At 44.3% G+C, this 17,022-nt stretch overlaps 1 protein-coding gene across 1 annotated transcript in view; it reads left to right on the plus strand.

Moving 5' to 3' along the window:
• The window catches only part of PPM1H (protein phosphatase, Mg2+/Mn2+ dependent 1H), a 203,324-nt gene extending 195,256 nt beyond the window's left edge, over positions 1-8,068 (plus strand). The window contains exon 10 of the mRNA XM_035889359.1: positions 3,449-8,068. Coding sequence (XP_035745252.1) covers positions 3,449-3,755 — 307 coding nt within the window. The 3' untranslated portion in view covers positions 3,756-8,068. The remainder of the gene's footprint in view (positions 1-3,448) is intronic.
• The last annotated feature ends 8,954 nt before the right edge of the window (positions 8,069-17,022 follow it).

Below are 17,022 nucleotides of genomic sequence, written 5' to 3' on the forward strand. Positions count from 1 at the left end.
GCTAGGGAGGAAGGTTTCAGAGCTGCAGAGTACTTATCTGTTAGGTAATTAGCTCTTTGAGGGAACACTATCCCTCCCATTTGAATTAGAAGTCATTTCATAGCCTGATGGGTAAGAGCTTACAGCCCTGGGCAACGCTCCTGGGACTCTCTCCTGCTGATATTTACTGTCAGAGCTGGGAGTGTTTGTTACCCGTGGAAAAACATCTTTGAATCCTGTCAAACGTAGCGTGTGCCTGGGCATCTCCAAGTGCAGGGAGAGCAAAGTCCTCGGGGTCTGTCTTCACCCGGACATGCAGACACAGCCTCGGAGGATTTGGGCAGCGGGTGATGGGCACAGACTCGATTAGGGACCTGTTCCTCCATGAGGGCTGTGATGGACTGAAGAAGCTGGGGTGGAGCTGGATTTCTTAGCCAGCTCATTCCTTACAGGTATTGTGGCAGACAGGAGCATGAAGGGGACCCTGAGTGAAGAACAGGTGGCAGCGACACACTGCTGCTTTCTAGACATCAGCTCTCCGGAAAGGCATGAAGATAGAGAAGCATGACCCTTGCCTGCTTCCTTCAGCTGCACTTGTGCAGGTTTACCCACAGACCTTGGGAATCTTTTATTTCTCATCCTCCCTCCTGTCCTTTCTCATTCCCTCTCACTCTGTCTCTCACACTGGCTAGAGATTTATGAGGATTCTGGGGAGTTGCTCCACCTCTGCTGGGTGCGAGAAGATAAGAAGCTGCTCAGACAGCAACACGTTCCCCCCACTGTCACCATCTCTCCTGCAGTACTTTCACTGATCAATACTGAAAGCTTCAGCAGAAAAAAGGAATATATATATATTTATTCTTAAAACACAAAAGTTGCATTCCAGCGAGGCTGTTCATTAGGAGGAAGTGGATACTTTAAAACTACTTCAGCAGTTCTCTAATGCTGTCTCGACAGCTGAATCCCAAGTTCACAGCGCTGGAGAATAAAGCGTTCAGTAATGGACTGCTGCTGCTATTCATCTCCAGGTACAAGAGACTCACCCTATCTCCTCTAGTGCCAAGTTGAACAGCATCGCTCCAATTCAGCTCTACGCAAGGAGAGGAATACGTTACCTCGCTGCTGCCTTCACCCGTTCCTTTTCCTTTCCTTCAATGTGCCGGTTTCCTTATGTATTTCACAGTCTGTCTGTAAGAGAATTTCTGGTTTATTAAAATTCCTTTTTTTTTAATCTTTGCCCTCTCCAAACATTAAGCAGCAAAAGCTTTACACAATCAAGAGCAACGCTCATTCCCTTGTACTCTTTAGATGTGGGGAGCTCTTGTTGATTAGAAAAAGGAGGAAGGCAAAGTTTTCTTGCAGAATGATGGGTGTTTTCTTCTCTTAAATTCTGACAATAGCTGAGAGATCCTTGGAAAAGATGTTCTAGCCAAAATTCACTCAGCATCAGACATGCTGTGAATAAATATTCCAGTTTCTCGCTTGCCACGTGGAGTCCTTTTGTTCCTTAGCCCTGCATCTGATTTGAGGATTTGGGAGCTGGGGAGCGTAAGTATGTATGTTTGGGTTTTTTCCCCTTAGAAAATAGAATTTCCTGTTGCATTAGGACAGTACGGGCAGTGCTGGTCGTTACAGCCTGCCATTACAGCTCGAGGTCATTGGTACGGACTTCTCTCGGAACCTACGGACAGTGTGCGCAAGCCTGTGCGATAGAGTTGATGCCTTGGGCCCTTTTCTTACTGCTAAAAGTAAATCTTTTGTCAAAACTAATGTTGGCTGGAAATTTTACCACTCAGTACCATTCAGAGCAGGAGGGGTGCATTGCTTCTATACAACATTGCTTGGATTTAACATCAAACCTTTTGGGTATTTGGTTTATTTGCATTGAAGAAATCTTTTCCAGTAGCGCAAATAAATCTGTTCCCAGTTCAAAGGAGTCATTTGAGTTTACAGCACCAAAAGTGTAGAAATCGAACGTAATTGGGGTTTTTTTTTTCCTTCTTTTATCCCCAGAGACTGAATAAAGCCTCTACTGATAGAAATTACCATTCAATAATTCAATTTTCAGTGAAAATTTCTGGGGTTAGAGAACAGTCCTGGATACTCAATAAACTCCCCCCACTCCCCCACTTCTGATCAATGGAGATACTGTTCTTTCCCATTCCTCAGATGAGATCTGGGCAGATCATTTCTGGCCAAGGTTCCTCCCTGGAAAAGGGAGTCTTGAAATGCAGACCCTTCTTGTTCTTCCTGCATTCTGGAAACTATGGAGGTGTGCTTTGCTTCTGGTGGCCTGCATGGTTGGCTTCGTGGAGCCCTGCATCTCCTTGGAGGTTGATACTTAATGCTTCAAATAAAGCACGGGCAGACACAATATAGAACTCTTTTTTTCTTGTCAGTCTTTTAACTGTTTGGTTAATTTTATTTATGAAATCGTAGAAAAGCTTGCCTCCACCCAACCAAATTCAAAACATCTCGGCCAGGTGTTGGACTGATGAAGAAAAACGCGTGACCAGTAGCTACTTACCCGTAATGAGACTTCTTGCAGAGGAAGCTTCTAAATGAGTACACAGATGCATTGACCTAGTAGCAGCGGGTAAAACGATAAGGGAGAACGTGTCGGAGCATGACGGAGCGCTGTCATGCATCACCCTTTGGACTCTGGCACCCTTCTGCCCCCAAGCAGCGTCTGTTATTTTTTCAGGACAGAAAATAACTCCCATAAATCCAATGCCACAGAGCCCAGCACAGGCTGGGAGTTTTGAAGCAACATGAAACTTGGTATTTCACCTGGTATTAAGCACTTGGCAACTTGCATTCACACAGTTCTCGTTGAACTCATAAATGTGAGAGGACTGTGGAACTCTATTAATCTGGCTGTATTAACTGTAAGTTTCCTTCTCCAGTTTCAGAATAAAGGAGATTTAAAAATCATTCTTACGGTCAAGGAAAACAGACAAGTTAGTCTACTTGTTTTAGAGTGTAATTTGGATTTTATTTTTAGTGCTCTGTTCCTTGCTTTCAGATGACTTTCTTTGTTACAGTTTGTCTCTGAATAGTTGAGCCGTGTTTACCTGCAGGTGTGTCTGTGAACAGGAGTGTAGTTTGCAGCGGCAAGTAGTGTTATTTGGTGTCCTCAATTTTTCAGACTACTCCTAGAAAGCCAATTTGTTGAGGCAAGTGTGTTAATATTTTTCTGAAAACTGATGAAGCCGGGCACCCCAAATGACCAGTGACTTACTGATCAATTGGTGCCTATCAGATACCTTTGCGTTCTGATGCAGGAGCCATCCCTGAACTGGAAGGGGTTCCTTTGTGGGCATGCTGTGGTTTGCATTTCTCCTGCCTGCTTCTAAAACACTGGGAAGGTTGTCCCGGTAGCTCAGGACAGTAAAACTGGCAGGCTGTGAAACTCCACTTTTCCTCACAACGACGAGCACTCCCTGGCTATATTCTGCCTTTTCCACAGGTACACGCTGGCGGCACAGGACCTGGTGATGCGAGCCAGGGGCGTGCTGAAGGACCGGGGCTGGCGAATATCCAACGACAGGCTGGGCTCTGGAGACGACATCTCTGTCTACGTCATCCCTTTAATACATGGGAACAAACAGGCGGTTACAGGATGGGGATCTTCCTGGGAAGGGCCTGTAAGAGACTATGGTTTTGGTGATCTGACCAGGACACTTCCAACTGATGTAATCTATTCAAAACTAATGCTGGAGGGGTATTTTTCTGCCCGAAAGGTAGGGCTCTGCACATATACTGTATATGATTAAAGATAACCCTTAAGATTACAATTTCCCTATAGAAATGGTTTTGGTGCTTAACAGGAATGGGATTTAAATGCTGCTAGCATACTATGGATTCTGTCATCCCTCCAGGTGGGGAATTAACTTTTTTTCTCAGTTTACCATGTAGCTTGGAAGAGCCATTTCAGTTGTGAAAGTAGAAGTGGGTATCAGAAGCCAAGGAGGCTCCTGAAATCTACCCTCAAATATTCAGAAGGTGACTTGGGTCACATCTCATTTAAAAATACCTATATATACATATACGAGACTCAAGAGTTTTCTGCTTTTAAAAAGTTGCAGTCATGACTTACCTATGGACAACTTCAAACTTGTGTAACCCTTCGAACCCCCATTTTCCTCTCCTGTCTCTTCTTCAGTAGACCATACTCCTTATTTTAGTAGGAAAACCGAAATTGTTTTCAGCGTGACTATGCCTGTCTACTGCAGTTAGAACAGCCACCTGCAAAACTGTCCAGGAGAAATAGGTTACAGTTCTGTATGGCAAGATCTATTCTGGTGCGAGAAGTTATTTCTCAAGACTCCCTGTTGCGTGTATACCATGATTATGCAGAGCACGGCACCTCAGCTTTATGTGATGTTTACCTGGAGGCCATGGTTTCTTTAGGATCAGAGATTTTCATTCATTGAATGGTTCTGCCTGCTTTGTCCTGTTGAAAGGATCCCTGACCATACTGCTTCTGCATCAGTTGGGATTCAGTAAATTTATTTGGGCTCCCGAGTGTGTCTTTTTGTTTGATTCCTACTTGAAGTGATGGTACTGTCCTCGTTGTCAGTTTGGATACCCAGATAGTGATCTACTCAAAAGTAATTTCAGTTCTTCCTGCCTCACTTACTATTCAACATATACCTTTGCTTGCTTGACTTGGTGATCAGAAAGTGGCAGCTTATAGCTTTGTCCTCTTGGTATTGAGGGCTGTAGTCAAGGATCACAAGATCACTGTGATAGGTACAAGCCCTTGGTTAGCTTCAGCAGCTTTTTGCTTAGCAGTGCTGAGTCAATTTATTTAAAGAAAATCTGAGTAAAACATTATCAGGGGAAAAGTAATAGTCCAAGAGGCAAACAACGGAGAAAATCTGCAGCTTAACCTGGCTGCCTCTTCTTCAAGCAGGCAGCTCTCCTACTTCATTGGCAGGAATTGAAGACAAAAATTCCAAAGGTTCTAGCATATAGGCAGGTATATTGGCTGGGCAGCCGAGTTCAACCTAGCTTACCCCCTGACCATATTCTTCTGCAGCTGCTCATCTGGCTTGTGCTTCTTGGTTAGCCAGAAGATGGGGGGCTGACATAACTGTAGGGCCCTGACTAGGCAGCTCTCAACTGCTGCATCCTTTCCAAAGGAGGAGGAGGATGCTGTGCCCTTTGCAGACTTTCTCCTGAACAGGCGTGGCGTAGAGCTTGCCAGTTTTGTAATTTATAATGTGCTATGTAAACACCATGCCACACTGGTGCGGTGAAGCTGCCCAGATGCTTGATTTGACTGCATCTGGAAGTACATGTGCAACAGTCTCGGTGGATTTAAACCACCCTTGCTCTACATCTCTAGACCCGGTAGGAGGTTCAGGTTGAGAGGAGGCAACGCAGAGCGTGAAGTGGCTCAAACGTGCAGCAAACTGCATGATTTTAGCCTGAAAACTGTTCTGTGCGTTCCCCAGTGCCTGCATGTGGTAAAGCTGTGCAGAACACGGATGTTTTATACTCTAGAGCTTCAGCATAAATCAATAGCATATCTGATTATGTGTTGTCATGCTTTATCTATTCTTTCCTTTTTTTTTTTTTCCTTTACCTCTTTTTCTGTGTGCAGCTGGGTGAGAAGAGAGGTTTGGAGTCTAGAATATTTTTCACATGGCCCCACATATGTTTTAAAGTTTAAGCAAGAGGTCTTCTCTTGCACTTTTTTTTTTGGCCTAATAAACTTGTAAACATGCATTTCATGCTCTGTGTAACTCCTGTTGTCTCTTCGCAAATGCAGTTGTGCAGTCCTCTAGCAATTCAGACCCTCTTTCATGGAGAAACTAATGCTGGCAATTTCGGCGGAGTCGTCTGGATGGCAAAGAAGCTGGTGCTTGCTGGTACCAACTACAAGCCTGAGTTGAATATTTCAGTGCCCACTCCATTATTAGTTAGTCTCCATTATTTGGTAACGTGGTGTCGACACACATACCAGTCACCATAAAACCACTGACTACAATGTCGTGGAAATAAATTTCCATTTGCCGAAATTTCAGAGTGTAATTTCAAGCCGATGGAAAAATGCACTTTCCCATTCAGGGGTGTTTTTAAATGTACCCCTGGAGAGCTGGGTTAGCAGAGTGCTTGGCTTGGTGGGAGCAAACTGGCTGGTGACTTCTCGGAGCAAAACCTCTTGGGTGCTGGTACGGCTTCGTGAATCAGCCTCTGATATGTTTGTTGGTCAGTGGAGGTGATGCTGTCCATCAGCCTGCTTCTCTGCAGCGGCTGTGCCCAGGTGGAGTTGTGTTGGCTATCACACCCTCTCCTGGAAAGGGTAGAAGGACAATATCAACAATTAATATCAATTAGCATCAATTAATAAGTTCTGAGAACTTTAACAGATAATAAAAAGCTTCCTACTCAGATGTATGTGACTGAAACTGTGCTGTGATGCTTTTTTGTTTTGCTTTTTTACAAAGTGCGTGTTACACAATTACATGCCCGCCTCCCTAGAGCGTCTCGGGTTCATCTCTGGTGCGCTGCGTTAGTACTTGGGCTTGCACTTCTGTCTGCTTTCACTGGGAGCTGCTTACGTGCCTGCACTGTGGTCTGTGCTCTGTTTCAAGGCATGGTATAAATACAGGTACACACCAAAGCCTCATATAAATGGGAGGCGGGAGTCGTTTATTGGGGAGGTGGTGTGCGACAAGCAAGAATAATTAAAAGCGCTTCCAATTCTCTTTATAGGTTGAATTATTTTGGGAGTAGTCGCAACATTAGAAGCCACTGGTGGCAGGGAGGATCCATGGTGCACGATACCGTTTTTCAGGCAGGCACGGGCTGGATATCGCCATGTTCAGCCTTGTGGCCGCTCTAGGGCTCAGTGAAGCTTCTGCGTTAGGAGCAGACAGCTCGCCGCCTCCGACTGGAGCAAGTTAGGCACCAACTCCAAATTTTAGATCCTTGGCGCGTCATCTTAGTTACTGCCTGATGCCGGCAGCGCTATGGGGTTTTTTATTTGCCAGCAAATTTCCCTTAGCATCCAAAATTGTTTAAGCCTCAGTAGCAAGGAACCTCTGTCCTGAGTTACATCAGCATTCGTGTTGCTCTTGCACGGTGCTGTGTCCTTGCCTGTACGTAGACGCTACTTAGAGAGTCAGGCAGGGTCTTGTCCTTCTTTGGACAAAGCCAAGGGAAAGAAACCGTATGCCGTGCAGTTCAGGTTGGCCGACAGCGCAATGTAACGCTGTCTTCTGGTGCCTCGTCCAGTCCAGTTTCTAGGAATTCAAACCAAGAAGCTTCTGCCATTCTCCTGTGAATACTCTTGCAGAAGGTAGTACAGCCGTTTGGGGTATTTTTCTCTTGCACTACAGCTTGAAATCTTTGTTTAATGTGATGAAGAAGGTAGGTAGGAGTTTTGTTTACACCTTAAGTGAGGCACACAACTGTCTTTTGGTACATTGATGCAATGATGCTTCCTTCATGAGCACGGAAGCGTGTTGTCCGAGAGGGCTGGTGTTCGGTGGCCTCATGCTGGAGAGAGATTTTTATTTATTTTCGTAAAATTCTAAAAACCAGCAGGGCTAACAAGCTAAAGGAAAAGTGGTCAGTCTGCTGTTAGCAGTGGATTTCCATGTTAAAGTTGCTTCCGTGTTAAAATATGACAAGAGGTCTGGGGGGCACAGTTGACTCTGTGCCCCCAGGGTATTTTTGAAGAACTTCACTTGATGTTGGGGCAGATTTTGGCTTTGAACTTTTGCTAGGTTTTTAAAGAACACTACACACTCCGAGCAAATCTGCTGTGTTTCTTCCTGCCTCCGTCTTTTGCTTTTATTTTACTTTTTATGTACAAATACTTTCAACATTTTTGTATTAAACATGAATTGCAAACTGCGTGGAATTGTTGTTCCTCCCTGACATTTTCGGTGTGTAAATAGTTTTCCTCCACATGTCTTAGATGCAGATATAGTGATGTGGCTACCATAGAGAGAGTGACCAAATGATGCTGTAACTGTGCTGCTGTATTCCTACCTGTGATGTACTTGAAGGAGGATGCCCTTGTCCACCTCCGCTCTCGTGCTTTTTTCTTTCTTTCTTTGTTTTTTTTTAACCATTGCAGGTAGTTTCCTTTCATAGCTATCTTATTTTGGTTTGGGATTTTTTTTTTTTTCTTTTAATAGCTGCTACCTTTTTCTTTCCTTCATTGGACAAGTCATCTTGTTTTGAGATCTGTACAACTTGTCTAGGTTTTACATGTCCTGAAGAATGGAGGACCTGCTGGAGGAAGATGTTTTGGACCAATGTACTTCTGCTTTGTGACTGTGAAATGTTAATCTTTTTGTAACCTAAGAACAAAAAATGTTTAGTAAAGGGATATATTTTGTGTTTTTTGAAACTTTTCAGTGCAATGAACAAAAGAGGAGGATGCTGAAGAAGTGTATGCGCAAAGTTTTAAAATAAAATTTTAAATTATATATTATATACAGCCATCTATATCTATAACCATTATTATTCTGCCTTTGTCCTGAAGAATACTCGAGTCTCTGTGTGTGCATTACTAATTATGCAACACGGACAAGGAGCGCGCTCGGCTTTACAAGGGAGCGGGTGGTTCACTGGCACAAGGTTTCACTCCTGATTTAATGAAGTAAATCCCAACGAGGTGCATTAGCGCATGGGTTGATCTGGAAGAGTTCAGCTGCAGGATGACTGCGTGAGCTCTGCACTGCCGCCGGATTGTGATTCACAGCTCATACTGCCCGCTGCCGTGTTCTGACTCAACGAGGAGCTGTGCAAAGTGATCGGCTCTCGGTGCTCTGTGGCATGAGGAATTGGGTGTAATTTTTGCAATGACAACAGAGTTGGAATAAGTTTTCTCTCCTCCCTGGTTTCTTAGGAATCTCAGTCTCAAATTCTGCTCTAAGTTTAGAGTAAAGCCAAGGGTGAACTCACAGATTCCACCAAAACAAGCTGTTGCGGTTATTTAGTAACCAAAGGTGCGTTCGAAGGCACCAAAGGTGCGTTCGAAGGCACCAAAGATGAGATCAGGTTGCTCAGAGATGCAGGAAATAGCAACGGCCTCTTTGCGTGGTACCCGCACGGAGCCAGGGCCAATACCCACGGGGGCTGCCAGCACAAGGATGACAGCGAGGCGTATAGCTACGGTCTGTATCTTTGAAATGTTGCATTGCAGCACAGGTGGTTCTCCCGATTCCTGTTTCACCTCGTGCTTAGTGGAGGAGCAGTGAAAACATTTGTTCTAGTGTTACCCCCAGTTTTTAAAACGCTGCATATGTCCGTTTAGGTTCAGTGAGCGTAACGGAGGGTGCAAAGAGAAGCGATTTGGTACTTTCACTCTGGTTCTTCTCACTCTCCTCTTAAGTCCTATGGTTTATTACTGCAGTCTGACGATCGAGTCAATTGTAAAGCTGCTGTGCAAATACACTTCGGCGCAGCTTTGCCTGGCTCGCCGTTATCAGCTGAATAAATAAGTGTTGGTGGCGTGTGGTGACGGGAGCTGTTGCACCTCAAGTGAACCTAAAGGAGCTTGCCCCACTTCATCTCGCTTGTGCCCTAAATGCATCTCTTCTGCCCTGAATACTGTGAGATCGTAGGTCAAGTAAGGCTTGTTATTTTCATTTTTCAGGTAATAGGTACAGCTCTTCAACTTTGGACATCAGTTTCTTTAATTCCTGTAGGCAATAAATCAGTGCTTAGTGAAATAATACATGGTATTCTACTGAACGTACTCAGTTAACAAAAGCGACATAAGGGAACAATCCCAGTAATTTATTGTGTTTTGTACAGTTACTGTAAAGCCGAGCTTGAAGTTTCATCTTTTTAATGTATCGCTGTAGCACAACGTACCTTCACAAAAAGTTTACTTCTTCATGCCATTACGCGGCAGCTTTTATTGATTCCAGAGTTTCTCTCGTGCTTTCCAGGAAGGCTTATATAAACCAAAGTTATTGCACATCCTGTTCTTGTTAGAAGGAAGGGCGAAGGCTTTTTAGAAAATCCTCCACTTTGCAAAACAAAGGATGCCGTAACATTTAGGGACATGAAATTATTTCAGGAGAAATTGTGCTTTGGTGACGAGGTTAATAAAAAGCACTATGATCACGGTAGACAAAATGTGTCTACAGGTAGGTAAGGAGCCGATGATTTGGAGACTTTTTTTTTTATAATTTAAGAACAATTCATCATAAATTCGAAGCTGCAGAAATGTTCTACAGCACTCTGCCATGAAATACGAAGGGGAGAGGGAGGAAGCTGCAGTAGAAAAAAATAATCATCTTTACTGCAGCTAACTCAAGGCCGATTATTTAGATGCGTAGATAGAAGAGATCTCTTGAACCTTCATGAATTTTAGGCTGCCTAAGATTAGAATTACAACCCTTTTCTTGGGTGTATAGAGCATAATTTCTCAGGCTCTAAGGAGTCAAGATGCCCCTGATCTTTACACCTGAGCGTTTATTCCCTTAAGCAATAGACGGCAATCCCTCACCGTGTTCTTCTGTCAGACGGCACCACAGCCAGCTGTAATGGTTTGGCATCGTCCCTGGGCTTCACAGGCACCCCTGCACTCACCAGGCTGTTGGTTCGGGTTTTTTTCCCTGTCTGTGGTAAATCCAGGCCTTTCCCAACAGACTGTACCCCAGCAGAGCATCCTTCTGCTTCATTTATGTTATGGGTGGTATTTTTCCTTCCTTCATGGTACCGTGCTCCTCTCTGATTTAAAGCATTTTGGAGCAGTTACCTGCTGTTTCAGATGTGCCACCAAGTCCTTGGCCGTCCACCCCCCCACACCGCTCGCTTCCAATGGGTGCCAATACAGACAGTGTGGCCAGCAATGCGGGAGGGCTGGTAGCCAGAGGGAAGCCCCATAGAAAGGGAGATGATTTCTTCATTAACCTAACGTTGTTCATGAGCTCAAAATGAAAACTTGCATGCAGGTAATATGTGGATTCTCCTATTTGAAAGGGGAAACTTCAGTGGCTTTAAGTTGGTTTTAGAGGGTTCTACTTTGGCCCAGTTACTCTCCAGGGAAACTACTTCTCCTCAGCAAATGAGGAGCTGGCTGGAAGACACGAAGGTTATCACACAAGCTCAGATGCAGCATTTAGCTTCTGATGTGGCAGTTGTTGCTTACTTCTGTGATTATTGCTACAGCAAAACAGCAAACAAACCTGAAATTTTGCTATTTTTGCTTTAGGAAGGTAAGAATATGGAAACTCTGCAAGATATCCATGAGTAAAATTAGAAGAAAAGATACTGCTTTCCCCATGAGAGTAACTGTTGAAGACAAACGAGTAGATGGTCACCTCATCGAGTAGCACAAATTGTTCCCAAACAGGGGCCCTTTCTCTGCCCAGTGTAATACTCAGTGAAGCTCAGGGATGTAGAAGCAACTGATACACCTGCAGCCATTTTTAGTCTCTTCAAAAATTTAGATGGAGTCTGCCCATCCAGATCTCTTAAATGCGTATCAGTTTAATTTTTAATCCTGCGGCCCTTTGCAGCTGGTGGGCCTCGGCAGGCAGGGGCTGCGGTGGCTGGGTGCCGGTGCCGTGCGCTGCAGCATCGCAGCACCTATGGGGATGGGGAGGGGGAGGCAAGGAGCAGCCAAATCCAGTTGCAGTTCTCCAGGATCTAGAAGCAGACAAACCAAGTAAATAGGGAACTGCCAAAGAATGTACAAAGAGTGGGGAACTGCTACATCCTCAAGCAGTTGAGACCTTGATTCTGGAAGAGCCTCTCATCCCGGTGTTGTGCCTGTTTACTTTCATTCCTGGGTGGGTGCTGCAGCTAATTGCACCAAATGCTTTATTTCTTACCATCCTCCAGCCTCCCCAAGAGCTTTGTCAGCCAAATGTCAACTGCATCTCATCTAGCTGAGATCAAGGTACTCCACGAACAAGCGCCTAATACAAACTCCTTATACGGCATTTTCTGAGGACTGAGTTCGCTTTGCTCCCAATTAAAAAAATAAATTTACTTTGCTGGTCTTTGTGCCCCCTCTTAGCGCTTGTTTTTCACCAGCACTCCTGCAATTGAATTTTACATCTGGGAATTTAGAATATGTTAGAAGAGCTGGAACATCATTCTTGCCCCTTCTCTGCTTGAGCACTAGCATAGAAGTGGTTTAAATGAGCCAGACGAGAATCAAAACACGCCCTTCAAACTAAGTCTCATGTCCAGACATACAAGTATTTTATGAATGGGAAAAATATTAAACACAATGCTCAGACAGTAAATCTTGCTGTGGTTACATTTTTCTAAGAATGGTGTTTTAGGGAAGGTCTGGTTAGTGCCAAAAAAAAAAAAGGAAGGAGAGGACAAAAAAAAAAAAAATTACAGTTATGTAAAATTTCCCAGTAGTGCTGCTCTGCTCCTGCAAGATTTCCCCAGTACTGGCTTCACTAGGAAAGCAGGTAGTGAGGGACCCGGTCAGTTAGGAAACGGGGCAGACAGCACCCGGGTAACCTGAAGTCCTGCAATATGAAGCTGTATGGCACAGACTGGGTTCTGATTGATAAATAAGGGCTTGTAGAATATTGAATTTATAACTTTATATAAATATGTATATAGGGGAAAAAAAAATGGCAAGGAACTTTGAACAGCAACTAGGATGTTGGAAAACAGGATCTGTTTGTGCCTGTTCCAGGAGCTGGAAGCAGGCAGTGGTCACTAAATACACCTATTTTAGAATCATAGAATGTTTTGGCTTTGACCTTTAGAAGCCATCTAGCCCAGCCCCCCCTGCAGTGAGCAGGGACACCCTTAACCAGATCAGGTTGCTCAGAGCCCCGTCCAACCTGGCCTTGAATGTTTCCAGGGATGGGGCCTCCACCACCTCTCTGGGCAACCTGTTCCAGTGTTTCACCACCCTCAGTGTAAAGAATTTCTTCCTTATATCTAGTCTAAACCTACCCTGGTTTAGTTTAAAACCATTACCCCTTGTCCTGTCACAACCAGCCCTGCTAAAAAGATTGTCCCCATCTTTCCTATAGGCCCCCTTTAAGTACTGAAAGGCTGCAATCAGGTCTCCCCGCAGCCTTCTCTTCTCCAGGCTGAACAAGCCCAACTCTCTCAGCCTGTCCTCATAAGAGAGGTGCTCCAGCCCTCGGATCATTTTTGTAGCCCTCCTCTGGACCCGCTCCAACAGTTCCATGTCCTTCTTGTGCTGAGGGCTCCAGAGCTGGATGCGGTACTCCAGGTGAGGTCTCAGCAGAGCAGAGTAGAGGGGCAGTTGCCAGTTACCCAGAATACAGGTAAACACATGTTTGTGCTTTTGTTAGCAAACCCTCCACCTTTTAGGAGGCTTAGTGGGGGAAGAATAGCAAGACACGCCTTTCTCCAGCTGCCTCGTCCTCAATGGGAACAAAACTTGAGTTTTAAAAATTGAACTGGGACTAACTCAAGTTTTTTCAGTCTTTGGAGGAGTCAACAGCTACCTCTGTAGTGAAAAGTCTGCTTTATCTCAGGTCCTGGGAATGCACCAGCCTGTGCCCATGGAGCCGCTTGGTCCTGTGAAGCCACCTGCCCCTGGCCAGCAGCAGGCACTGGAGCCTTCTGGTGATTAGTGGAGACAAGTATTCTTGGGGACCGGCAAGGCCATCAAGGGGTGGCTAAACAACAGGACACAACCCTCTAAGTAGAGGGCTAAATCCTTCAGGATATATAATCTTTTTATTTTTTAATGAAAGCTGGTATTTGCACACTACCCAAAACACAGCTCAGGAGCAAGACCACCAACTCTTGTGAACCTCTCAGTAGAGTCACTGCTCCTCCCTGCTGGAAAATGGAAAACAGATTCGTCTTTCCTTCTGCCCTGGAAGGCGGCAAAGAGAAAGCCAAGCATGGCATTGCTAGCAGTCAGGAACCTGCCCTGCTGCTACGCTTAAGGTCATGGTCTGCCTCACAAATGGAGCTTGGTAGCGAGGGTTGAGGTTCTGGGGTCTCCTCCTTGTTGTGCTGGGCTATCGTTGGCACTAACGAGGTTGGTTAGCATCCTGCCACAGCTGAGGTGGATTTTATTGCTTTTCACCAGTCCTGTGTTGCTCCTAAAAACAAATGTGCTGAGGTTTCTGGAGAAATAGTTACTATTTTAATTTTTTTAAATGCATCTAGGTCCACAACATGAAGATTGCATGCCAGCCTCCCCCAGCAACTGTTCATACTCTCTCTTGCCCTCCCCCAGTAATAACACACCATGTGCAACGAGCCACTTGCTCCCAGGAAGGTGATTCATTTCCAAGAGGCATATTCGTAGGGGGAAAAAAATGCTTCGAGGGTGTTGCTGTGGCTCTGTGTGACCTGCATTGGGGATGAAGTAGAAACCTCAACATTGCAGACGCATCCCAGGGTGGCGGCCACAAGGCAGGGGGAAGCAGTGGGGGAAGGACACAAGCAGAGCGTGAGCAGCTCTGTTGCTTCATGTGAAAATAAACTCTAATAGCAATTAAGGGAAAGGAGTAGGAAATTAATAAGGCAGTAAAGATTTTTCCAAATTGGTCACAAACCATTGGTTTATCCCTTGAAAAGCTCAGCTGACAAGGATTCTCTCATCCCTTTGTCCCCCTATCTCTTTCAATAATCATCCTTCTTCATGCAAATATAGATGGAAAGGGGAGAACAGTGAAAGGTTAAAATGGAAGCAGGCTATCTTTCATCGACATGGTAATTTTGCTGCTTGGCGCGGTGCCAAGCGCTCACTGCAGCCACTAGCTGCCATTCCAACATGAGTGAAAGGATCTTTAATAAGAGTGTAAATAAAAGCCAGGCTGAGAAATGAGTTTTCCATCCCAGCAATCGCTGGCCTAACCTCTGCTGTAAATAGTCTCTCAGAGCAGCACAGATGGAGTACCAGCACCTGGGGATCAAGGCAATCTCTGCGCAGTGCAATTTAAACAGCTGGGTACAATTGAATCACGAATTAGCAGGGATAGACGGAGGGATTCCATTTTGTGCGCTAGGTAAAAACAAGTAATTCAGTCCTTTTTCCCCTTTTAAAAAAAAAAAAAGTGGTGGTGGTGGGGGGAGAACTTTTGACATGATCTTGTGGGAGGTGCTCTTCACTGCAGCTGTTAGATTAATTTCACCATGAGAATTTCCCACAAGGCGCTGTAAAAACAGAGCCCTAATTTATGATCATTGATTTAACAGCTTGAAAGTGATTTATCTGACCTCAGTAAAGATAGCGAGGACACCAGAAGAATGATCGGTCATTCTGGGCTTTGTGTGGCTGTGATTGGCCTTATTAATTTAGAGCAGAAGGTCTCTTTCTGTGTCTTACTGAGACAGTCAAAGGCAGTTGGCAACTGAACCATTTTAAATACTTTTTTTTTTTTTGAAGCATTACTAATCCTGCTAAGTACTAAGAATTTATTCCACATGGAAAGGATCCTCATTAGTTAAAAAATGGTAAGGCTTCATTTAGAACTGCACACAAACAGACGCCTGGTCTTGGATTTGCAAGTTGCTTTTGCTTAAGTAATTTTTTTTTTTTTTTTTTTTTGCTGTTGTTGGGAATCTAAAGCCCACTGTGAAATAGAATTGTTAAACATTATAATAAATGAGAAATAGCTTTGGAAGAGATAAAAGAGGTTGGCACAAGGGATTGCTGGCTCTTGCTCTTTTTAAGGGTAGATTTCAAAAAGACCTAAACACTTTTTACACATTTTACTATTTTTATCATCCAGGCCTCTTTATGGAAGTTATAGAGCATATCTGGTGACAAGCAACTACATCAAGGTTTTGTTTCAGAATATTCTTTCGGTTAAAATGAGCGTAGCGTCCACAACTGAAATGTCACAACTGAGAGTGATGCGACTTCGTCGCACAAATAAGAGGAGAAAGGCTGAAAGGCGAAGGGAAAGGTGAGTGCGCGCTCTCTCTCCAGAAGGAACAACTGGTTTTAAAAGAGGAGCGGGAAATGAAATACAGATGCTTTAGCAGTTTACCTACATTGGAAAATTTGAATACAGAATAAAGTGTGTTTGCACAAGCATCTGCACGTGTACGAGAATCACATAGGAGGTGCCAAGCCTCTTTCTTGTCTTTTAGAGCCCTAACCAGGGAAATGGGCCGGGGACAGGTGAGTACCAACCGACCGACCTTGCCAGCTGGACCATGGCTGGCTTAAATGTCACTGGTTTGGATGGTTCTGCACTTCATTCACCGCTGGCTCATGCCCAGCTTTAAAGCCCATCTACAAGGATCTCTGTAACTGTCTTGCCACTTCCCAATGTGGGAGACAGAAAAGCTGCAGGCTAGGATTTCATCCACGGGGGATGAATGGTTACAGCCATTTCACTGTCCGGATGAAATGCTGTATCTGACCTGAAACTGAGGTCGCCCACTTACAACAGGGGGAAAAGGCAGAAAACAATATTTCAGCCCTCCAAAATATGAAATAATATTATTTTTAAAAGTTAGTTTTAAAGACAACATAAGACAATAGGATAAATTATGAAATACGTAGAAAAGCTCCCACAAAATCTCATACCCATTGTCAAGAGACTGAAAAATAAATCCATAAACAGCTATCTATACCTCACTAAAAGGTTGGGGAGGAACGGCAATGGTAACTATAAAAACAACCCCAAAACTCCATAGAAATGAAACAAAGCTGAAGCCCACATTATGGACCTGATGACTACAGAAAGCCATATGTCAGTCTGTGCATCTACTTGCCATCCTGGCACCATTGTGGTGTTCCCTACAGCAGACTATAGAGACGTTAGGGGAATCTGATACATTATGTGCAGTATTACTTTGTTTAAATTCAAATTTATGGGAAAAGAACATAATAATACAAGCAGCACACTCAAATGTTTCTACACACTGTTTTTACCCATGACAAGAGTCTCCTAAATAAATAAATTAAACCTGCTGCTTCCGAGTACTGGCCTGCGTGCCAATAAATCTTTGTTCCTCCCAGAATAATGCCAGATATTTCTTCCCGCTTAAAGCCTATTCTGGATGGATTCAGATCTAATTCTGGAAAATTACAAATAAGCATTTTCAACAGCACAGACGTCACGGACACTTGTACAGGAA

This window comes from Egretta garzetta, unplaced genomic scaffold (genome assembly GCF_000687185.1).
Source record: "Egretta garzetta isolate BGI_Z169 unplaced genomic scaffold, ASM68718v1 scaffold502, whole genome shotgun sequence".
Taxonomy (NCBI): Eukaryota; Metazoa; Chordata; class Aves; order Pelecaniformes; family Ardeidae; genus Egretta; species Egretta garzetta.